Genomic DNA, 21621 nt, shown 5'->3' with positions numbered 1-21621 from the left:
TATAGAAGGAAGCTCCCATGTTGGAAAGTGAGGTTTGATTGAGTGGCAAACAGTGAGAAGAATCAGAGAAAGATCTGACAGAATAGGATATTCCCAACCTTTAAAAGGAGAGGACAGGGAAGCTACTTAAGAGAGAGCAGCACTGAGAGAAAGGGGGAGGCAGTTTTGCCAGAACAGTTACAGAGAGGCAGGTTGCAGAGAGAAGAACAAATTACACACAGGATAAGCAGAGCAAGCCAGAGAATGAGGAGGAGCCGGAAGATTAGAACAGATTGCCAGAGTTAGTGTAAGGACAAGCAGAGCAGTTCAGTCAGAGGCTGAGAGAAGCCAGACTGAATCAGTCAGTGTGGCGAGGACTTTGAGCCAGCCAGGCAGAGCTCAGGAAGAGCTAGAAAGGGTGAGCTTACTCAGCAGTGAGCTGAAAACATTCTAGGCCTAGATAAGATATGGTATGGAGGCTCGAATCCGATTTGGCATAGGTTAGCGGATGAGGCAGTAAGCCTCGGAGAGGGCAATTTTGTAGGGATTTTTTGTGCATGTTATTGATGATGTCACTGTTTATGGTGGCCCTTAAGATCACTGTGCACTGCGCTCAGGGCCTCCCTTGTGTTAGAAAGTGCCAGCAGTTCTACGTTTCAAAATACTCATGCCAGGTTTGTTCAGGTACGGCCAACAGTGCTGGCAGCAGAGCCAGTGATGCTAAATCCACAGTGCACCATAACCAAGATGACTTGAATAGGAACTGCACATAAACAGGCAGCACCAGTCAACCGAAGAAAATGAGTTCAGGGTCTACACTTGTGCAGAGGGTGGTGACACCTGTCCTCCCTGGTCTCCCTTCACCCTGTTTCCTGAGAAAGAGTTTCTCACTGAACCTAGACCTCGCCGATTCAGCTTAACTGGATGGTGGGATCCTCCCATCTCTGCCTTCCCAGGAGTGAGATTATAGGGGCATGCTCCCACATAAAGCTTTTTAATGGAGGTTCTGGGCATCTCAACTCCTGTCCCCAATGCTCCTTCAGCAGACACTGAGCTGAACGTTACCTCTGAGCTCCAGGGCTACTCTGATAATAACCAGCCAGGTTTTGTTCAAGATCATAGAACATTAGATGAGTTTTCTGAGTAAAAATGAAGACATTCTAGACGGGGCTTTTTCTCACGTTCTATTTCTAAGAAATAGTATGAAGGAAAAAAAGGACTTTCAGCCATCACTTTTACAAATACTTTAAGAACTGAAGGTTGAGTTCACTCGCCTTCCAGGCCATGCCTTCCCTGGATCATCTTGGCAGCTTATGTCACATCTCTTCATGGTTTTAGGTATATTCCTTAAACCATCTTTACTGAGCTAATCATGAGAGCAGCCCTCCCCTTGCCCAAGAAGCTGACTGTGTCTGTCTTCACAAGCTAACATGCTATCCTGTTATGCTGGTTTCTATTGACTTGAGGAGTCATTATCGAAGCATGAAGTTCCACATCTGGTTTACCTGAACTTCTCTCAGCGTGCTGACAGTACCAGTTTAGCCATACACTGTGTATTGTCATCTCTTAGTATGCATGCCTAGTTACCATGAACCCTCTCGAACGGAGGGCTAACACGACTGCAGGCAAACCATGAACTGTCTCCTAGCTCCATGCAGAGCAGTCCTTCCAAAAATAGACTCATTTGTTGTGACTATCACTGGCCATAATGTCCTGGGCTTCAGAAGAGGGGGAGAGGGTTCATATTTCAAGAGCTCTGGCTTCTCCACACTGTTTGAAAGATTCATGGTAAAAACTGCAGCAGCATCGCCACTTCCAGAGCTCAGCACTCCAGCCTCTCCCGCCTCCAGGAACGTTAGCCCAGCCTGACTCTTCTCCTTGCATGAACCTGTCAGGACAGCTGTGCTGGCTGCAGACACGCGGTCCTGGGTATTCATCCCGAGACCACGGACAGCTCAGAAACCACAGGCCTGGAGTGGGGACAGCACTCTGTCTTTGGGGTCAGGATGTTTGGCCTGCAGCTCATCTCTTTTTATATGGTGAAAGTAAAATAAACTTAAGGGAAAAATCCATATTTAACTAACTTGTCTCAGAATGATTTCCTGATTACTTAAACAAATGCGGAAGAATCTAAATTACTTTCTTAAAAGATGCATTTAATTCAACATCTAATTGAAAACAACTGCTGACCAAAAGCAAAACCTTTATTTGAGAGGGATCCAAAACAACAGGCTCACTTGGTGCTTCACTCACTCAAGAAACCGAGATCACCTTCTTAGAAGACGTCCTCTCGGAACAACCAGTTTCAGCTTGTTTTTCTTTTTGTGAAGGCTGAAACCAGCTGTGAGCATCCTCTACCTGGAGATCTGGGAACCCATCACCCACTGGGAAGATGAGTCCCAGGAGCAACAGGCTGAGCTCTGTCCAGCCCTGCGAGTGTTCTCTTCCTGCGGTTGTATCTACACACTCACACTGTCCACACACTAGGTCTCGCTGGCCGTTCATCAATGACTATAAGTCCCCTCCTATATAAATTCAAAGTGTGCCCAGGAGGTATGGAAGCAAGGACACAATTAAAGACATGGCAGCCTGGCATGCACACCTTTCATCAGCATTCGGGAGGTAGAGGCAGTGGATCTCAGCCAGGCTCACTGTCTCAAAAGGAAAGATACGTAAATAAAGAAGCACAGTAGATTGAAGTCTGCAGACAAGGCTTTTGCCTACGGACAGCAGTATGGCCATGGAGTCTATCTGCAGGGTCAGTGGAGGAGGCCTCTGCCCCATGGACAGCAGCCTAGCTACAGAGAGCATCTACGGGGTGAGGCTGATTGTCCACTTATCTGCCAGTGACACAAAGCGAGAATTTAGTGGTAATGAAGGTCACTCCACAGTACTATAAACTAGCACTCTAGAATGAAAAGTCAACCAACGGAAAAGGCTGTGAAGCCCAGTCCAAACACCTTCCTGGAGCAATGCTCCCATAAACCTTCTTGGTCCAGGGAGCCCCACAAAGCTCAAATGCACTTTACACAACAGGTAGCCAATTCCCAAGGCAGAGTCTGCAGTGTGGCTTCAGGGTTAGTGGGAAGTAATTCCCCTCAACATCATCATTTCAATCAGAGTTATCTCGGCAACCACTACTTCAAAAGCGGCAACTACATAAGGCATTTTTACTTTAAACATCTATTTCCAGTCAGACATTCTACTTCTGGGCAATTTAGAAAAGAAAGCTAAGGGGGTATTTATTCTTAATTTGCAAATAAAAATGAAAAGGCTTTTTAGTCTGTTGATTTTATCTCTTAACACCTTTACAAAATACAGTGATTCCTTGCAGCAAACTCCTTGATGCGCTGGGTCTCAGTCTTCCCACCCTGCTCTTCTGAAATGTCCTCTAAGCCTTCGATGCAGGGGTTATGTATGCTACAGGTGTATCAGCTGGGGCTGCGATCCACAACTCTGCGGTTTGATTGCTTGTGGTGTCCTGTGATGACCTCAATCTCATGTCAGAAGCTACACCCATGAAATCTTACCAACATGACCAAGCATGAGCTGAACAAGGACAGCACCAATAACATGCTAAGGTGGGTGTGGAGAAAGCTGCTGAGGGTTCCGCCCTCCACAAAGAATTACAACTAGTGAATGCTGAAGGACAGGGAAATAGTCTTCCCCAGAAAGGGCACACCAGCTAGTTATTCCATACATACCAGTGACATTGCAGTGACTTAACACATCTTATTTGTATATTTAGGAATAAACACACAGAGAGAGAGAGAGAGAGAGAGAGAGAGAGAGAGAGAGAGAGAGAGAAACTTTATATATTTAATCTATATAATGCAATAGAGATATAAATGTTCCAAATACTCACACAATCCTAATTTGCTCAAAAAATGGCTTCTGGGCTGAACTACTGACCTCACACCTATGGAGGAAGGAGAGCTCATGTCTCACTTGTGAGCAGATTCTAAGCCCTGTGCTTCCAAGGCAGGCACTGAAAACAGCCCAGAGTTTCTAAGGTGCTCTGTTCATCAACTTCTGCTGTTCCACTCATTAGATACTTTCCTTCAAATGACAGGAAATATTTCAGTGGCCCTGTTTCACACTGCAGATGGCCCTTTGCCTAGCAATGTATGACTCTGTGTGTGTGTGTGTGTGTGTGTGTGTGTGTGTGTGTGTGTGTGTGTGTGTCCCGTATGATACAGCCCCTGCTTCAGTTTCCAAATGTTTCCTTATTATTCCTAGATGATATTCATTTCAATCAGAGATGACACCATATGAGCACTTCATATTGTTATTCTCTGTACTAAGTTCTGAGAATATAAAACCAAAAAGCATCCACCATCTCAAACCTGAGTACTCTTACAGTTTAGAAGGGAAGTTAGAGTCTAAAGATGTACAAGAGTAACATGAAGGAGACTCTGCGAGGTCCTGAAAGTCGGCCCTGTTTAAAGCCATCCCACTGTGAGCTTGCATCGTCACAGTAGCTGGCAAGGAAGCAGAGGTGCTGACTACAACTTCTATTTTGCCAAGACATGATGGGAGAGACTAGACGACACTCTGAGCGCATCAGAGAAGAAATAATCAGAGAGCCACACTGCCTTCGGCCTGGGCACGTGGCACGTGGCGAGGTGTGCAATAAATCAGCCCAGAGTGACTGCCCCGCAGCAGGATAGCTTCTTCAGAGGGAGAGCCTTGGATTCCAGGGACTCTGCCATCTGACTGCCCTCCACCTCTCCAATGTCAATGTTAATATACTAGAAGGCATAGGAAAACAGCCAGGCTGGCTATGAAGTAAACATTAGGTAGAAATGATCAACAGGAAAACAGGCCTGGAAAATATCATAAACCAAAAGGCAAAGCCATTCTGGGTCTTTCTATCCTTCCTGAAAGTCACTGGATTCATGTTCGGCCTAACACTGTGTCATCTCACCATCATCTCGACCTGCTTCCCATTCACCGCTGGTGACATCCTGTTCCCGACTGTTGAATCCCCTCAAACCCATCCAAACAAACATCTCTTTTAAAAAGCAAGAGGAACACACCTTTGGCAGGCTCTAACAACTTCTGATTTGACCCCATAAGTGGTTCTCACCCCTACAGATCCCTTATGGACATACCAAAAACACCCTCACACTCAACTGTACTTTTCATACACAGCGCGGCATAACTGGGTGCTGCTCATGCCCTCTACAGTAAACGTCATTTGTCTCAGGTCCAGAAGCTCTGCTGCTGAGGCTTCTCCCCAGCTGGGAGCTAATCTCAGCCACCTTCACAAACCACATGGAAACCTTCCACGCACATGAGCATACACATTCATGGCCTCACATGTGATCTGCACAGCAACCTTCATGCACATGAGCTCATGCATTCGCGGCCTAACTTGCAACTGTTACCATTGCCTAAGGGAGGATATAGGGACCCTAGTCTGTTACCTAGTTTTAGCACAAAATCAACAGCGGCCTGAGGTGCTAGCAGAATTTTAGCCTTTCAGGATGATAACAGGAAATCTAAGATCTAAGTGGGCTAACATTACTAGAAGTGAAGGAAAACGTGCTTAAAACATGTGGGAACAAGTTGACAACAAGTGTCAGAACTCTAAGAAGCAAACTCGAAGTCTGCAGCTCCAGGCTGGAGAGTTCAGAGTGAGACAGGATCTATCCTAGCAGAGACTGATCTGAAACTCTCATCATTCCAGTGAGGGCCTGCGAGACAGCTCAGTAGGGTCAGTGTGTGGACCACATGTGTGAGGATCACATTCAGATCTCCAGAAGTCCAGGTAAATGCAGGGCAGATCAGCAGCACACACATGAAAAATGGAGGTTAGGGGGTGAGGGTTATTTTCACAACATAACCAATATCCATTCGTCTTAGTTTAAGTTTTACTGTTGTGAACAGACATCATGACCAAGGCAACTCTTATAAAGGACAACATTTAATTGTGGCTGGCTTAAAGGTTCAGTCAAATATGAGCATGGCAGCATCCAGGCAGACACGGGGCCTGGGAGGCTGAAAGTTCCACCTCTGATTCTGAAGGCAACTATAAGACTGGCTTCCAGGCAGCTAGGGCAAGGGTCTCAAAGCCCACAGCCACAGATACTACACAATCTACTCCCTGGAACTCATAGGACTGTTCAAGATATAAATCTATGGGGGCCATGCCTAAACACAGAATAATGCAAAATACATTCAGTCCAACTTCCAAAGTCCCCATAGTCTACAGGAGACTCAACAATGTTAAAAGTCCAAAATTCAAAGTCTCTTCTAGGATTCATCCAATCACTTAACTGTAATCCCCAAAGCAAGACAGGGAACCAGGTGGGCAAACTCCAAACTCTGCATCTCCACGTCTGATGGCAAAGCGGTCTTCAGATCTCCAACTCCTTTTTCTTTTCTGCAACAAATGTCTTTCTCCTGGGCTGGTTCCATTCTTCGTTAGAATCTTTCCTCAGCAGATATCCCACAGCTCTATCCAACAAATTGGGGTCTCCGAGGCAACTTCAACTTCAAAGCTTCTTGTTCTAATGTTTGAGATCCACACGTGATCTTCTGGGCTCTTTCAAAGGGCTTGGGTCATATCTTAAGCTCTGCCCTCTGTAGCTCTGGCTCTGGCTGACTCCACTCGACTGCTGCTGCTGTTCTTGGTGATCACCCCATGGTACTGGCATCTCCAATACATTGAGGACTTCTGCTGAAACTAGGCTTCATCAACAGCCTCTCATGGATTCTTTTCATGGTGCCAAGCCTCAAATCCTTTGCATGATCCCTTCAGTCCTGGGCCTTCAATTGTAACTGAGGATGCACCTTCATCAATGGCCTTCCATGGCCTCTCACAGTGCCAAGTCTCAGCTGCTCTTCATGACCCCTTCATGCCTTCAAAACCAGTACCACGTGGGTGACTCTCACACAATACCAAGTCCAGCCACAGCATGAGGTACAACCTCGGATATCTGTGGAACACAGTTTTTTGTTTTGTTTTGTTTTGTTTTTTTGTTTTGTTTTGATTTTGTGCTCTCAGAAAATACTTTCCAAATTTCACCTCAGTGATGCTGGTCTCTTTTCTTAATTGCCTCTGATTCTCAGCTCCAGGTAACCAGCATCAATTGTCCCAGTAATCCCTTCTATTTTGGACTCTAAAGCCAGAGCCACATGGCTGAAGCTGTTAAATTCTGCTGCTTGCTGGAGCTGGAACATGGCCCCCTTGTTCTATTACATTATCACTTTCTGTTTTCCAACTCCTTCACTGCCTAAGCTTGGCTGCCCTGAAACTTGCTCTGTAGATTGACCTTGACCTCACAGATCTGCATGGCTGTCCTGAAACTTGCTCTGTAGATTGACCTTGACCTCACAGATCTGCATGGCTGTCTCCTAAATGCTCAGATTAAGGTGTGGGCCACTAATGCCAGGATTTATTTAAGCTTTTTTTTCCCACCTAGAACTTGCTATGTCCCAGGATGGCCTTGAACTTGGAGATCTGTTTGGTATTGTCACCTGGGATTAAAGTCATGGACCATCATGCCTGGGCCTAAGATTTTCATGGCCACTGATCCTCAGGATCCAGATCAAAAGAGGGCTGTATCTTCCAGTCTCAAGATCTGGATCACAAGTGTGACCTCCATTTCTGGGTTGTAGCTCATTCCTTTCTCAACCGTAGACTCTAACAATAAGCTTAGCAGAGTGGGGTCTCATCCTGAGAGCACCAGGGCCTTCATCTCTTTATCCTTGAACACGAGTCAGCGCCATGTCACTTTTTTATTTACCCCTTTACTACCTGAACCATACATTTTATATTTTTCCTTTCTCAGCTTGCTCCTTTTCATTAAAACACTTTCCACAAGAGTAAACCAGAGAACAAAGTCTCTGTTGGGCTCTTTTTCTTTTTGTTTGTTTGCTTGGGTTTTTTTTTAAGATTTCCTTTGTCAATGCAATTAATATAAACTGCTTTACCTTAGCTTCAGGTAGACTCTTCGGACAATGGCAAAAAGCAGCCACAGTCTTCACCAAAATACCACAAAAATAGTCTCTAGGCCACATAGTGAAATTCTCCTCCACTGAAATGTCTTGGGCCAGGTCTGAATAGTTCAAATCATTCTCAGTAACAAAGTCTTCCACATTTCTACGAGGATGCCCCATTAAGCCTCACTTAAAGCATTCTCCTGGTTTCCAAATCCAAAGTCCCCAAATCTACATTCTTCCAAACAAAAGCATGGTCAGGCCTATCACAGCAATACCCAAGTCCTAGTAACAACTTCTGTCTTAATTTGGGTTTTTACCTGTGAAAAGACACCATGACCAAAGCAACTCTTATAAAAACAATTTAATTGGGGCTGGCTTACAGGTTCAGAGGTTCAGTCTATTATCATCAAGGCAGGAGCATGGCAGCACCCACCTCTTGTTCTGAAGACAGCTGGGAGAAGACTGGCTTCCAGGCAGCTAGGATGAGGGTCTTAGAGTCCATGGCCACAGTGACACACCTCCTCCAGCAAGGCCACACTACTCCAATAAGGCCCAGCCTCCCAGGAGTGCCACTCCCTGGGCCACGCATATTCAAACCATCGCACCAATCTTATCAATAAGCCTAAGAATTTAACAAAACTCTCATCAAAATCCAAGTTCTTGTCAAACACAAACCCTATATAGGTGAGAACATCCAAAAAGGGGGCACATGGCTGCTAGAAAAGGAGTTCTAGAAAAATACCAAGAAAGGTATAATGTGGAAGGAAATCATGAAGTCAGCGATGGCGTCAGGTGCATACAAAGGGACAAACACGGAGAACAACAGAGGGAGCTGGACACTGTAGAGTGACCAAACAAGGGGGAGGGGTGGGTCTGCAGTGATAGGGTAAGGGCATGAATCTACAAGGGAGGGAGAGCAGTCAGGGTACTCTCAAGTGGGTGATGTCCTTGGTGAAGGCTTAGAGCCAGGCTGAGCCCCGTTCAATAGTTCTGAGGGCTGCTCTGACACTGCCCTCCAGCCAGCCAGGGTCTGGTGCAAGATCTGACCTGCTGACGTCTGTTCCTCTGGCTCCTGACTGTACTGTATCACAGCCACCAGCAAATAGAGCATTTCTCAAATGATGTTACATAACAGCATGCACTGGCTTGGAATAAAATAAACATTAGTAATACTTTTATCACAAAAAAAAAAACAAAACAAAACAAAATTGGTGCTGAAGGGATATCTTAGCAGTTAATAGCACTGGCTGCTCTTCTAAAGGACCCAGATTCAATTTCCAGAACCCACATGGCAGCTCATAACTGTGTAACCCCAGTCCCAGGGAATCCAACATCATCTAATGGCCTGTGAAGAAAGAGGTCCCACTGTACCCATGTAAATAAATGATTAAAGAAAATTCACCCATATTGTAAATCCACTTAGTTGCTTTATTCTGTGAACTAAGCAGTGTTCTAATCATCCTTTAGCATTGATGTCAACCATGTCAAGCACAGATGGGTGAACTGGTACATGGAGAACTGTAGCGCAGTCTAAAATTGGAAACCAACCTCTCAGCTTCATTTCTCAGAATGCTGTGCAATCTAATGGGGCACCAGAGGACAGCCTGGACACCACGATTGATATCTCCCACTTGTGGAAGTACAGGAGCAAACACCAGCATGGCCAGGTTCTGCCAAGGGCTTTCTTGGTCCCACTACAAGGGCCCCACTCTCTGGACTCCGTTTACAGCTATCTCTTGTCAACTTCACCTCCATGCATCTTAGGCCTGCGTCTCTGACATGGCTGACTGGTGTCAACAGTGCACGTTCATTCTGGACTTCACACACTCGGGGCTTCCTCCGCTCCCCAGGAACAGAAGTAGTCAGCAATGAAGACATCAGTAAGATTCGACTAAGTTTTCAGGAAAGTTGCAGAGATAAGGTAGGAAAGAGAAGACCAACTTTAGCCACAGGTTGGGAAAATGCCATCTGAAGTGACTTCAAAATCAGTCTGACTTAAAGAATGAAGCTCTGGCAGTGTCCACAACACCACAGTGGTCGAGCTCACTCAAGACAGATACGATGAGACACACGGCCTTCTCGGCACTGACCTCAAACCCAGTATGGAACAGCAATATCCCTTCAACTATTCCCATGTCAGTGTACGCAACTGAGAAAAGTCTGAAACAAAATCCTTCAAATGAGCACAATGCAAACACCGCCCTGGGAAACAGTTACCTCTTGTCCAAAGTCGTCTCAGATACTCAGCTTGGGTGGGACTTCTCACCGCGCTGCTATTCGGACTACAAACTTATCTTTTCTTTTGTGTTTTATATGAAATGTTGCAACTGCGGGGAAAGGTCTCTGTGCTGTAGCCACTGGGCAGAGTGTATGAATTTTATGAGACTTTGCCCAGACTGCTCTCGTGTTCGCTGCTGAGGTCTGTGGCTTGGTTCTAGAATGGCTGAGGTCAGAGTCCGACCTCAGATGAGTGGAGAAGCAGAGCAAAGGCATCCCCTATAGACTGTAAACTGGTGTTTTCAACAATAACAGGTTCCTTTACCACTGGGTGAGAGCAAGGCTTAGCCGCGCTACAGGTCCACGTTTTCCTCCTGTGGCAATGTCACTAAACACAACAAAAAATAATCTATTGTGGGGGTTGGGGATTTTTAGCTCAGTGGTAGAGCGCTTGCCTAGCAAGCGCAAGGCCCTGGGTTCGGTCCCCAGCTCCAAAAAAAAGAAAAGGAAAAAGAAAATCTATTGTGAACACTTTCTGAAGAGATTTACCAAGTACAAAAACCTGCACTCTGCCTCTTTTCAGTGAGATGCAACCGAGTGGGTGAGGGGGGACAGTGGGTTACACAAGCATCCTTGGAGCAAACATGGGGAACTGTCAACACGAAAACTGTATTTTACTGAATCATACATTATGAGGACACCTTGAAAGTTCTTTCATCATATAAAGTGAAGCTCCAATTCCATCAGTGAGTACAACACTGTCGTTTTTGTTTGTTTGTTTTTGCTTTTGTTTTTCAAGACCTGTTTGTGCACAAGCCTTTACAGCCCAGAACCAATCTACAGAGGTCCTGGGTTATTGGGGCCAGAAGGTTCCTGCGGCCATCACTGAGATTTAAATGACAAGAATATAGTGCAAATGTATGTTTACCAGAGACTTCATGAAGAATCTCACGAGAGTGTAGAGACCTAACTGCAAGGCAGACTCAAACCGCAGCATTAATTTTATCTTACAGAAACCTTGTCCTTTAACTTGCTTGATGCATTTAAGCTATGGGACTGGTTTTAATGTGGACGCCTGCAGTTGTGCTGCACCTCCCAACAGTTCCACCCCACCCCCTATCCCCACCCCCAGGCTCTCTAGAAACTCTGGCCAGCAGCAGCAGTAAAAGTCTCAGCTTCTCCTCAAAACCTCTACTATGCCTTCAGAGCCAGTACAGTACCACCTGGGAGACAGCCTTGGCCCAGTATGGAACAATTCCCAGAAGATTTGACCACAACAATGCTGGTCTCTTTTAATCACAGCTGATTCTGCGGCCTTAGCAGATCAGTATTGATTGGTCCTGCAAGGCCCAAGTTTCATATTAGTGGTTCTTTTGGGTTTTTTAGACATAGTTCCTCTCTGTAGCCTTGGCTGTCCTGGAACTCACTCTTTAGACCAGGCTGGCCTTGAGATCTGCCTGCCTCCAGAGTGCCGGGATTAAAGTTGCACTGGATCACTGCCCAGCACTTTAAAGTTTTTAATTCAAAGCTTTGGATGCACCAATAGATTTTTTTAAGGGACTCTTAACTTCACTCTGAGTTTCACAAGCCAGGCCCCCACGGTCTGCATTGCTCTCTGAATTATCTTCTATATTCTCATCAAGTTCATTGGGCTCTGAACACTTACTGGCTTCTCCAGAGCAAACTTCTTTCAGAACTCTCCCCTAAACACAGGTCTGTCTCAGCAATGGTCCACTGGCCCACTCGCTGGTACCAATTTCAATCTTAGTAGGGGTTTCTATTGCTATAATAAAAAACCTTGACCTAAAGGAACTTGGGGAGAGACAGGGTTTCTTTTGATTATCCATTTACATCTGTCTGAGTCAAGGTTTCTATTCTTGCAATAGACCAAAGGAAATCAGGACTGGAACTCACGCAGGTCAGGAAGCAGGAGCTGATGCTTCCATGGCCTCTGGAAGGATGTCTCTTGCTTCCCCTGGCTTGCTCAGCTTGCTCTCTTACAGAACCCAAGACCACCAGCCCAGGGACAGCACCATCCACAATGGGCTGGGTCCTCCCCCCTTGATCACTAGTTGAGAAAATGCCTTACAGTTGGGTCTCATGACAGCATTTCCTCAACTGAGGCTCCTTCCTCTGTGATAACTTCAGCTTGAGTCAAGTTGACACACAAAACCAACCAATACAATTGACCCCCTGTCAACTTGACACACAAACACATTATTAAGCCTCGACCCTTACTTTTTTTATTCATCCCCAAGATCTAAATAACTTTAAGAGTCCCACAGTATTTACATATTAAACGTTCAATCCTTTAAAATATCCAGTATCTTTTAAAATGCAAAGTCTTTTTAAAATTCAAAGTCTCTTAACTGTGGACTCCACTAAAATACTTTCTTACTTCAAGAGGGAAAAATAACAGGGCTCAGTCACAATCAAAAGCAAAATCAAACTAACTGTTCAACGACTGGGACGCACCCATGATCTTCTAGGCTCCTCCAAGGGCTTGCAGCTCTGCCTTTGTAGCATAGACCTTGTCTTTCTAGGCTCCAGGTGCCTGTTCTCCACTGCTGCTGCTGCTCTTGGTGGTCATCTCATGGTACTGGCATCTCCAAAATGCTGCTGTCTTCCGCTGCAACTAGGTTTCACCAATAGCCTCTCACAGGCTCTCTTCATGGTGTTAAATCTCAACTCCTTTGCAAGACCCCTTGAGTCCTGGGCATCAACTGCAACTGAGGTTGCACCTTCACCAATTCACCAATGGCCTTTCATGGCCTCTCTCAGTGCCCAGTCGCAGCTGCTCCTCATGACCCCTTCATGCCTTCAAAACCAGTACCACCTGGGTGACTCTTACACACTATCAAGTCCAGCCACAGCACAAGGTACAACCGTGGCTTTCTCTGGAACACAGCCCCTTTGTGCTCTCAAAAAACACTTCCCATAAGCTTTCACCTCAATGATGCTGGTCTCTTCTTATATGTTTGGTTGTGAGCCTAGCCTTTAATGGCTGAGCCATCTCTCCAGCCCTGGTCTCTTCTTAATCAGCACTAATTTCTTAGCTTCGGCTGACCAGCATCAATCGTCCAGGAATGCAAAGTTTAGCTTTAACAGTTCTGGTATCTTGTTAATCACAGCTGATTCTTCAGCCCCAGCTAACCCAAACCACAAAAATCTTCACAATCAAAGCGGCAACAATCCTAATAAGAGTCTTTAATCTTCCCTCTGAAATTTCACAAAACAGGCCTCCATTTTCTGCACTTCTCAACATTATTTCCAAGCTCCTATAGAACAGCCCACAGAAATTTTAACATCCCAATGGCTCTTCTAGCTCAAAGTTCCAAAGTCCTTCCACAATCCTCCCAAAACATGGACAGGTTGTCACAGGAATACCCCACTCCTGGTACCAATTACTTTTAGTCAGGGTTTCTATTACTGCACAAAACAGCATGACCAAGAAGCAAGTTGGGGAGGAAAGGGTTTATTCAGCTTATACTTTCACATTGCTGTTCATCACCAAAGGAAGTCAGGCTTGGAACTCAAGCAGGTCAAGAAGCAAGAGCTGATGCAGTAGCCCTGGAGGGATGTTTCTTACTGGCGTGCTCCCCCTGGCTTGCTCAGCTGGCTCTCTTATAAAACTCAAGACTACCAGCCCAAGGACAGCATCATCCACAATGGGTTGGGTCCTCCTCCCTTGATCACTGTTGAGAAAATGCCTTACAGCTAGATCTCATGGAGGCATTTCGTCAACTGAGGCTCCTTTCTCTGTGATAATTTCAGCTTGTGTCAAGTTGACATGCAAAACCAACCAATACAACATCATAGTCCATCCCTGAAGGAAATCAGGGCAGGAATCCCCAAGGCAGGAGCTGAAACAGAATCCATAGCGCAGTGCTGCTTACTAGCCTATTCCTCGTGGCGCCTACATTCTTCTATCACCCAGAACCAGCAGCCACATCAATCATCAATCAAGAAAATGTACCACAGGCTTGTCCATAGTACCATCTGGTGGGAGTACCGACTCAAGTGAGGCACTCTCTTCTAAAATGACTGGAGTCATTGTCAAGCTGACACAAAAACTAGCCAAGCACAGCCTTGCTATAAAAGCAGGTCCACCACAGGGGGACTTCAGGCTGAGCTTCCAGTATACTTCCTGCAGTACTCTCTAGACTGTACGCATGCTATGTTTTCAGACCTCGTTAATTCCAGACAACTTAAACCACCAAATAAAAGGTCAGGGGCTATCAAACACCAATTGAATACACTCTTTACTCAAGACCTCAAGACAGTGTGACCATAGCAGAGTCCAGCCAAGAAATCAAGGGCCCAACGCTTGGATATTTAAGCCATGACAATACTGGGAATAACCCCAACTCCTAAGGAGGTTTCACATGGTCATGTAGAGCCAGGAAGAGAACACAGGTAGTGACCTAATGCAAACAAATCCATTTATATACATAAAGTTAAAGTCTTTGAAACGCTTTATTCTCCCATAACTGGGTGTGCTCTTTAAAATTCAGTTTTAATTCTCAAGCAGAAAATATTCATGCTCCTGTAAGTAGGAAGTACCTTTGTAGAAAATTGAATGGGAAGAATTAGAGAGAGCAAGCACCGCCCACTTCATGCTCATGGGAAAATTGGTCAACACCAGGGAAAGATCCCAGCAAACAAACTTGGTCTTTTAAGGCTTAGGCCAAGAGGCCCTGGGCTGGCCATGAAAGTTTACAGGTACTAGAAACGAACCCTTAGTAAGTGGCCTTGTCTGTCAAAATGACTTTGAACAGAACACTGTGATGTGCTTTCTGAGATGCTAGCAAATTCCCTATGCCACTGCTGTAGGAGGCACAGAAGGAAGACCCTGGGACCCGCACCGGAAAGGGAAGGCAAACTGCAGTCACTGTCCCCCTCTGTCAGTCTGCATACCCTGAACAGAGCAGGATAGGGGAGGTGTCCCCATTGTCCCCTGGTTCTCACAGTTCTCTAAGTTTCCATATTCCATGGGATTTTCACACTTCCCACTTAACCTGGTAATAAGAAATACCACAAAAATGAAACTCCCTGCAATATTTCCGTTTTTTAAAGAGTCTGCTAAGGTTTAAAAATATCCCATTGGCTGATCACTCCCTCAGGTCACTGAAATCCTCTGCCGGCACGCATCCCATCCTGACCTTAGGACAGCAGGTTCAAACTTGAAAGTTAGAAGTCAAATGTTCTGAGATGAAGTGAAAACATTTTTAATTTTTCTTGTTATCAACAGCAAGAATTTTGATTTCTTTCTCTGTGTTGTCTGTATTTTCCAGAATTAGCATGTTATTTCAGAACGATACACACTGGGGGAACTTCCTGGGACAAGAGCTTTTCACTCAATTTACACATCTACTGCTGGCACACCCTGGAATAGTTTATAGAATTCACTTCATGCTGCGGACATTGCAGAAATCCAGCCTCCGCTCCACCAACCTCACCATTGTAACAAGAGAAGAAACTGGCTCCCCTTTCTTTAGCTCTGGGTGCATTCAGAAATGCATGTTAGATACCTCAGTGTACAAGAGCAGGGACTGTCAAGTCACTCTCTACAGAACAAGTTGACAGCTCAAGGACGCCGGGAACAGACTCAGAAATGAACAGCATTAATGGCAACGGCCCAGCTCGACATCCCTCTTCCTACAGTGACTTCCTGAGAGCTGGGTATTGCCCTCAGAAGAGACTCTGTCTCCCCAACTGCGCTTTGCAAGTACCTCCCAAAAGCTGGTGCGCGTCAGCTCTGGAGTCAGTCAGTTCATGCTGGACTAGAGGCAGGGACGATACTCTTCACTGTCTGCCACACTCACTCAGGACCATCACCGAGCACTTCTGGGGTTGCTTACCTGAAGCTCACGGTATCTGGCTTGAAAGGACACAGCATCCTGCTCCTTTTCCTTCAGGAAGTCTTTCTCCAGGACACTGTGTTTCTCCATCAGCGACTCCACATCCTATAAGGAAGCCAAACACAAGCTCTAAAATGTCCCATGGCACAAAGTACTTTTCAGTAAACAGCAAATATTCATCAGAGAAGGAAATACGGAAAAGTGGCTTAATTTCTAAAAGTTATACATGCATGACATTCCCAAGGTTGGCTAATTTCTAGGCCAGTATCAAATGTTGTCAGAATATTAGATTTTTAAGTGAACAAGAGCAGGCTGGAGGACCAGCTGGCTTAGAGGGTAAAGTGTTTGCTGGATAAGTGCTGACTCCCCACACACCCTCATAAGAGCCACGTGTGTCCATGATCACAAGTGTGTGACTCCAGCGCAGAGACACTGAGAAGGGGCAGTCCACGGAGCCCAAGGGCCGCCACCTGCCCCATGTCAGAGGGGACAGAGTGCGGAGTGATAAACGAAAGTGTCCCGACACTCTCCACAGGAGAGCACATGGACACGTCCTCCCACCTGCACGGGCCTGCCCTCCCGCATGTACACAACCACGTATCTAGGTATACACCACAAACACAAAACAATGAGTAAAGAACAGGAGCATCTCATCCAGTGCAAGAACAAACCCCAATCAATCTCTCTGAGTCCTTTCAATGACCTGGCTAAGATAGACACACAGACGGGTGAACAAATGGACAATGGATTAGAGAGAAGATAACACTGATGGATATAGATAACTGACAGATGATAAATGATAGAGGCTAGATGGATGGGTGGACAGACATGGAAGGACAGAAGAAAGCTGAGAGCACACACCAGTCCCTCCCCTGAAAGAGTTGGAACACCCACACAGGCACCTAGCTTCCCACACGCCAGACCTGAAATCGTACCAGCAGCACAATACTGCTTGCTTTGAAAATAAATGAAGACCAAACAGAAATGAAAGCCTTAAAGCAGCAGGAAACAATGAGAAGCCCCATCAAAACCTGTGATTCCCTTAACAGGACACTCAGACTTTGGTTTATCCTGGTCCCCACTGACACCAAAGTCCCAAGTGTCTAAACAGCACAGTATTTTCATATAACCTACGCACCTTACCATATACACTAAATTATCTCCAGTGATTTAGAATATTTCTAAAGGAATATAAATTAAATGTTTTGTTTGTGGAAATGGGGCTCTGTAAACACACACTACGGCACACAGAACACGTATCTCTGTGTCCTTCTGACACACGGTGGGTTGAATTAGATGCTGAATGCATGAGTGTGCGAACACCAATACAGACTTTGGTTTGAGGTTTAGTTACTTTAAGTATGTATGTGTGCCTAAATGTATGTATTACTCTAAACTCAGAGGCCATGGAACTAGAGTTCTGGACAGTTATGAGCTGCCATGTGGGTGCCGGGACCCAGACGTGGGCCCACTGGCAAGACGAGCCAGTGTTCGTACCCTCTGAGCCATCTCTCCAGCCCACGCCTGGCAGCTTCTAACAAATGCCTCCACCACCTACGTGGTGTGACAGACCAGAACCTACGCTCCAGGGGCCTTTCCGGCCATTTTGAATTGTATCAAATTGCTAGTGTATACAATTCTACATTCTCAAGTAAATGAGCGTGCGTGCGCGTGCGCACACACACACTTGCGCGCACACGCACACTCTCTCGAGCACACACACGCGCGCATACACGTGCATACACACACGCGCACACACACGTGGGCGAGCATATACACATTCACACACACATACACACACGCGCACACACACACGAGCACACACACACACACACACACACACACGCACACACACACACGCACACACACACGCACGCACACGCACACACACACACACGCACACACACGCACCTTTTAATTCGCTGCTTTTCTTCTTCAGAAGCCTTGAGTTTAGTCTCCAGACTTGATATTTTCTGCCGGAGCTGAGAGTTGGACACGTGGACCCCAGGACCCTCAGGCTCGTCCTCCAGGGCAAGTGCTCCATGGTTCGACTCATCCGTTAACCCAAGTGGGAAGAGAGGGATGTTCAGATGTGTGTGCGCTGACTGCTGAAGTTAAACCATGCCAACAGAACACAGACCACACAGAGAAGAATTAGAGGGATCCACTAGGGAAACATCCACAGAGCTTCAGAAGCGACATTTGGAATTAAGTTGTAGTGCAGCAATGAAATTAATCCACTCTGAGTAAATTTACAAAAGACTTCAGATTTTTGACAGCAGGCTGATCTTCGAAGCCTAAGGGAAAAGCCCCCTATGTCTGTAGTACTCACTACTGTCTGACTATTAACACACTACACACTCAACCTCTGTGGAAAATGTGCCCAACTGCCCATAAACACATCTCAAGTGTGTGTACAGACTGAGGATGCACTTACAATTAAACTGCATTTATTAATTATGCTAACTGATAACTCCTAGTTAGATCACGAAACACCACACGTGGCGAGGCATCTGGATGACAGCATGCAAAGGTCTCTGCAAGGAACAGAGTGAATGCACTCTTACGACGCCGTCTTTGGGGCTTTTGCTCTAAAACTGAAAGATGTTCTTATACCTAAAAACATGTTAGTACTCCCAGAAAAGAAAAAGCACTTTTAATAATAATCTCCCTGCCTGAAGTTTAACTTTAAATTTAAGTTTAAAATGAAAAAAGAAATGATCCTTTTTGTTATTATCGTCCTTTAAGTCCAAGATGTCATAAGCGACGCTCAGCGCATTTGAATAACCACGGGCAGCTGTTTACGCAGTAAAGCACTGGGAGATGGAAACGGCACCATCTACGCCTCGGACTGCCCGGCGGAGCCCAGCTGTCTCCGCCAGCAACATTATCATGGGAAGACTGCCCTCTGTGCCTCAGCTTTCTCCTGAGCAGGGGAAGCAATAACACACTGTTTTCTCTCACTTGTCCTCTATGTACAGATGTGTGCACACGCATGTGGGTGGCAGCACAGGCCAGAGGTGGTAACAGATCGCCTGGAGCTGCCTGAAGTATCCAAGCTGAACGGAGCTCAGGTCGTCTGCACGAGCACTATGCACTCTGGACTGCTGGTCCCTCTCAGGAAGCCTCAGTGGTCAGGAGATGCTGCCAGGACGCGCTGAGAGTCAGGCTGAGGAGGTCCTTGAGAATTTACACAGGAAGCTCTGGGCTCTGATCAGTCCATGAGCTCACCCTGTGTTTATGGAGTGAGTCCTGCTAGCTGGCTTTCTCTTTTGAATCTAGTGTCCCCTAGGTACCCTAAATGGAGCCTCAGGTCTGAGTGATTGGGCAATTTTAATGAATGAGACACTCACAGCAAACTTTTGTAACTAAGGTTCTTAAACCTTCTGTGACCATTTCACAGATATATTATTATTACAAAAGTGTTTCCTTTGGAACTCTCGTTTTAAAAGGTCAAACGAGCATGAACCAAGTCAGCAAGTGGTTTCTAATCTCAAGGTTCCTTCTGAAACACCCCTGTGCTCACCTGAACTTTTGAGATGGTCTGATTCACAAGGCTGCTGTCTGCACGTGTATCGTCTGGTGAGGAAATGACGGCATCAGAACGGAGGTGGCCAGAGGATGGGGATGAGCGGTCATGGTCCAGGATAAGCTCCGGAGAAGCTGGTGAGAGACGCACTCCGGATACTGAAGACAGAGCACAAGGGTAAGGTTAGAAGACGAAAAAGAGACAGGCTAGGTGACTAGGAAAGGGTGCAAGACTTAGAGCAGCAGGGTTGAACATTGAGAGTTTTATGACTAATGTCTGAAATCCAAAGGAGTCTTTGTCAATTACACATACATGATGCTTCCATGTGAACTGAAGACAAACATGTTTTAACATCTTAACACACAAACTAGCCAAGTCTACTAGGGATGTTCACTTCCTACCAGAGGAAACATTCAACTTAAGACACATCCACTCACTAACTCAGGAAGTTGACTTTTCTGGTGTGGCCAGGAGTGCTGTGCAGGCAGGAGGCACAGGGTGACACTGCCACATACTAGTGACCCCATCTCCAACCTAGCACAGAGTTCAACAGCTCAACATTCATTAAGCAAAACAAAGGAGAAAGGGGTAGGGGTGGGGGACTGCTGTAAAAACCGGGAAGTTCCTCTTTTATAATCATTTTGTTAAAGTTTTCATGTTAAAGTCAAACTTTGCTTACTGGATTATTTCCACAAAAGTAATGCTCCTAGACAATGTTGCTATTATTTCCATACTGAACCTTGCTATACTGTGATTAAGGTTCACATTAGGAGGTGTGGAAGCAACTGGTTAAAAAGGACAAGAGAGACAACATGAATGAGAAAAACATATTCACTTTAGTTTATTTTTAAATGCTTCCAAAAGTTCAAATGAATCTAATGTTTGAAATGTAAGGAGTCATCTTCACTAGTCAACTCTTCACACACACACACACACACGCACGGCGGCCTAACTGCAATGACCTTTATTCCACATTGGCATCAGTAGCTCTGTCCGCGGGTCCTACCACAAACTCTGAAGATGGCTCACAATGGAGACTGCGTGTTCCCCTGAAGAAAGACACGTACAGGGCTGTCAATACTAATGAACTAAGTGTACAGGTTTCTGACTGCTACTTTAAGGAACTGCTTAGCTAGCCATCTTATGTAACATTTTATTTTATCTAACAATGCTGTGCTTTTTAAGAGTATGTTACACACGGGATAAGAGGGGTAGAAAAATATGATTATAGTAACAACACATGAAATTCTCAAAATTAACTTACAAAAAGGAAATCATTTAGCTGAAGGATAAACTTACTTCTAAATCAGTGTGCACAGGCGTGTGTGCCTCTATGTGCCTCTGTGTGTGTGTGTGCATATGTGTATATATGTGTGTGACTCTATATGTGTGTTTACATGCCTTTGTCTGTGTGCATGTATGTGTACATGAATATGTGAGTGTGTGTGTGTATGCATGTCTCTGGGTACCTCTGAGTATACGTGCGTGTGTTTCTGAATTTCGAAGTGAAATATAAAGAGACATTTCCTTTTTTTTCATCTCAAATACAAAAAGGAAAACTTTTACTCAAGTTTGGACTTGGCATATATTTTTCCAAATCTTCCCTATAAAATGAAGTGAATTCTCTAAAAATGTCAAAATATTTCAATTTCTAATCCTGAATTTTAACTGAAAACAAACATATTAGTGAACTCTGCAGGACATGAACAAAAATCTGTCCGAGGAGATGGAACACACCTCTCACTGAGAGCTGGGCCTGGCAGGCAATGTCTCATCGAGCTTAGTCACCTGCCCTTCAGTGTCATTCAGTGTCACTTCACACATGTGGCTGTTATGTCAGGACAAGTCCTAAGCTGTACCACCCTGCACTGGCTAGATTTATGTCACCTTGACATAAGCTGTGGTCACTGGGAAGATAGAAGAACCTGAGGTGAGGAGAAACCCACACCAAAATGGCCTCCGGGCAAGCCTGAGCTGTATACTCCTGTTTGCAGACCATTGGTGGCATGACAAAACAGGACTGAGCCAGAACAATCCAGTGAGCAGCACTCCTCCAGGCCCTCTCGGGATCCCCTGCCCCCGGTC

General features: G+C 45.5%; 1 protein-coding gene across 1 annotated transcript in view; it reads right to left on the bottom strand.

Moving 5' to 3' along the window:
- Ccdc91 (coiled-coil domain containing 91) overlaps nt 1-21621 on the bottom strand; it is a 170911-nt gene that overhangs the window by 82374 nt on the left and 66916 nt on the right. Inside the window, exons 4-6 of the mRNA XM_032905426.1 lie at nt 19534-19694; nt 17920-18121; nt 16008-16114 (exon numbers count right to left, since the gene is read on the bottom strand). Coding sequence (XP_032761317.1) covers nt 16008-16114; nt 17920-18121; nt 19534-19694 — 470 coding nt within the window. The remainder of the gene's footprint in view (nt 1-16007; nt 16115-17919; nt 18122-19533; nt 19695-21621) is intronic.

The sequence above is a fragment of the Rattus rattus genome, chromosome 6, assembly GCF_011064425.1.
Source record: "Rattus rattus isolate New Zealand chromosome 6, Rrattus_CSIRO_v1, whole genome shotgun sequence".
In the NCBI taxonomy this organism is placed as follows: Eukaryota; Metazoa; Chordata; class Mammalia; order Rodentia; family Muridae; genus Rattus; species Rattus rattus.
This window is presented reverse-complemented; position numbering and strand designations above follow the sequence as displayed.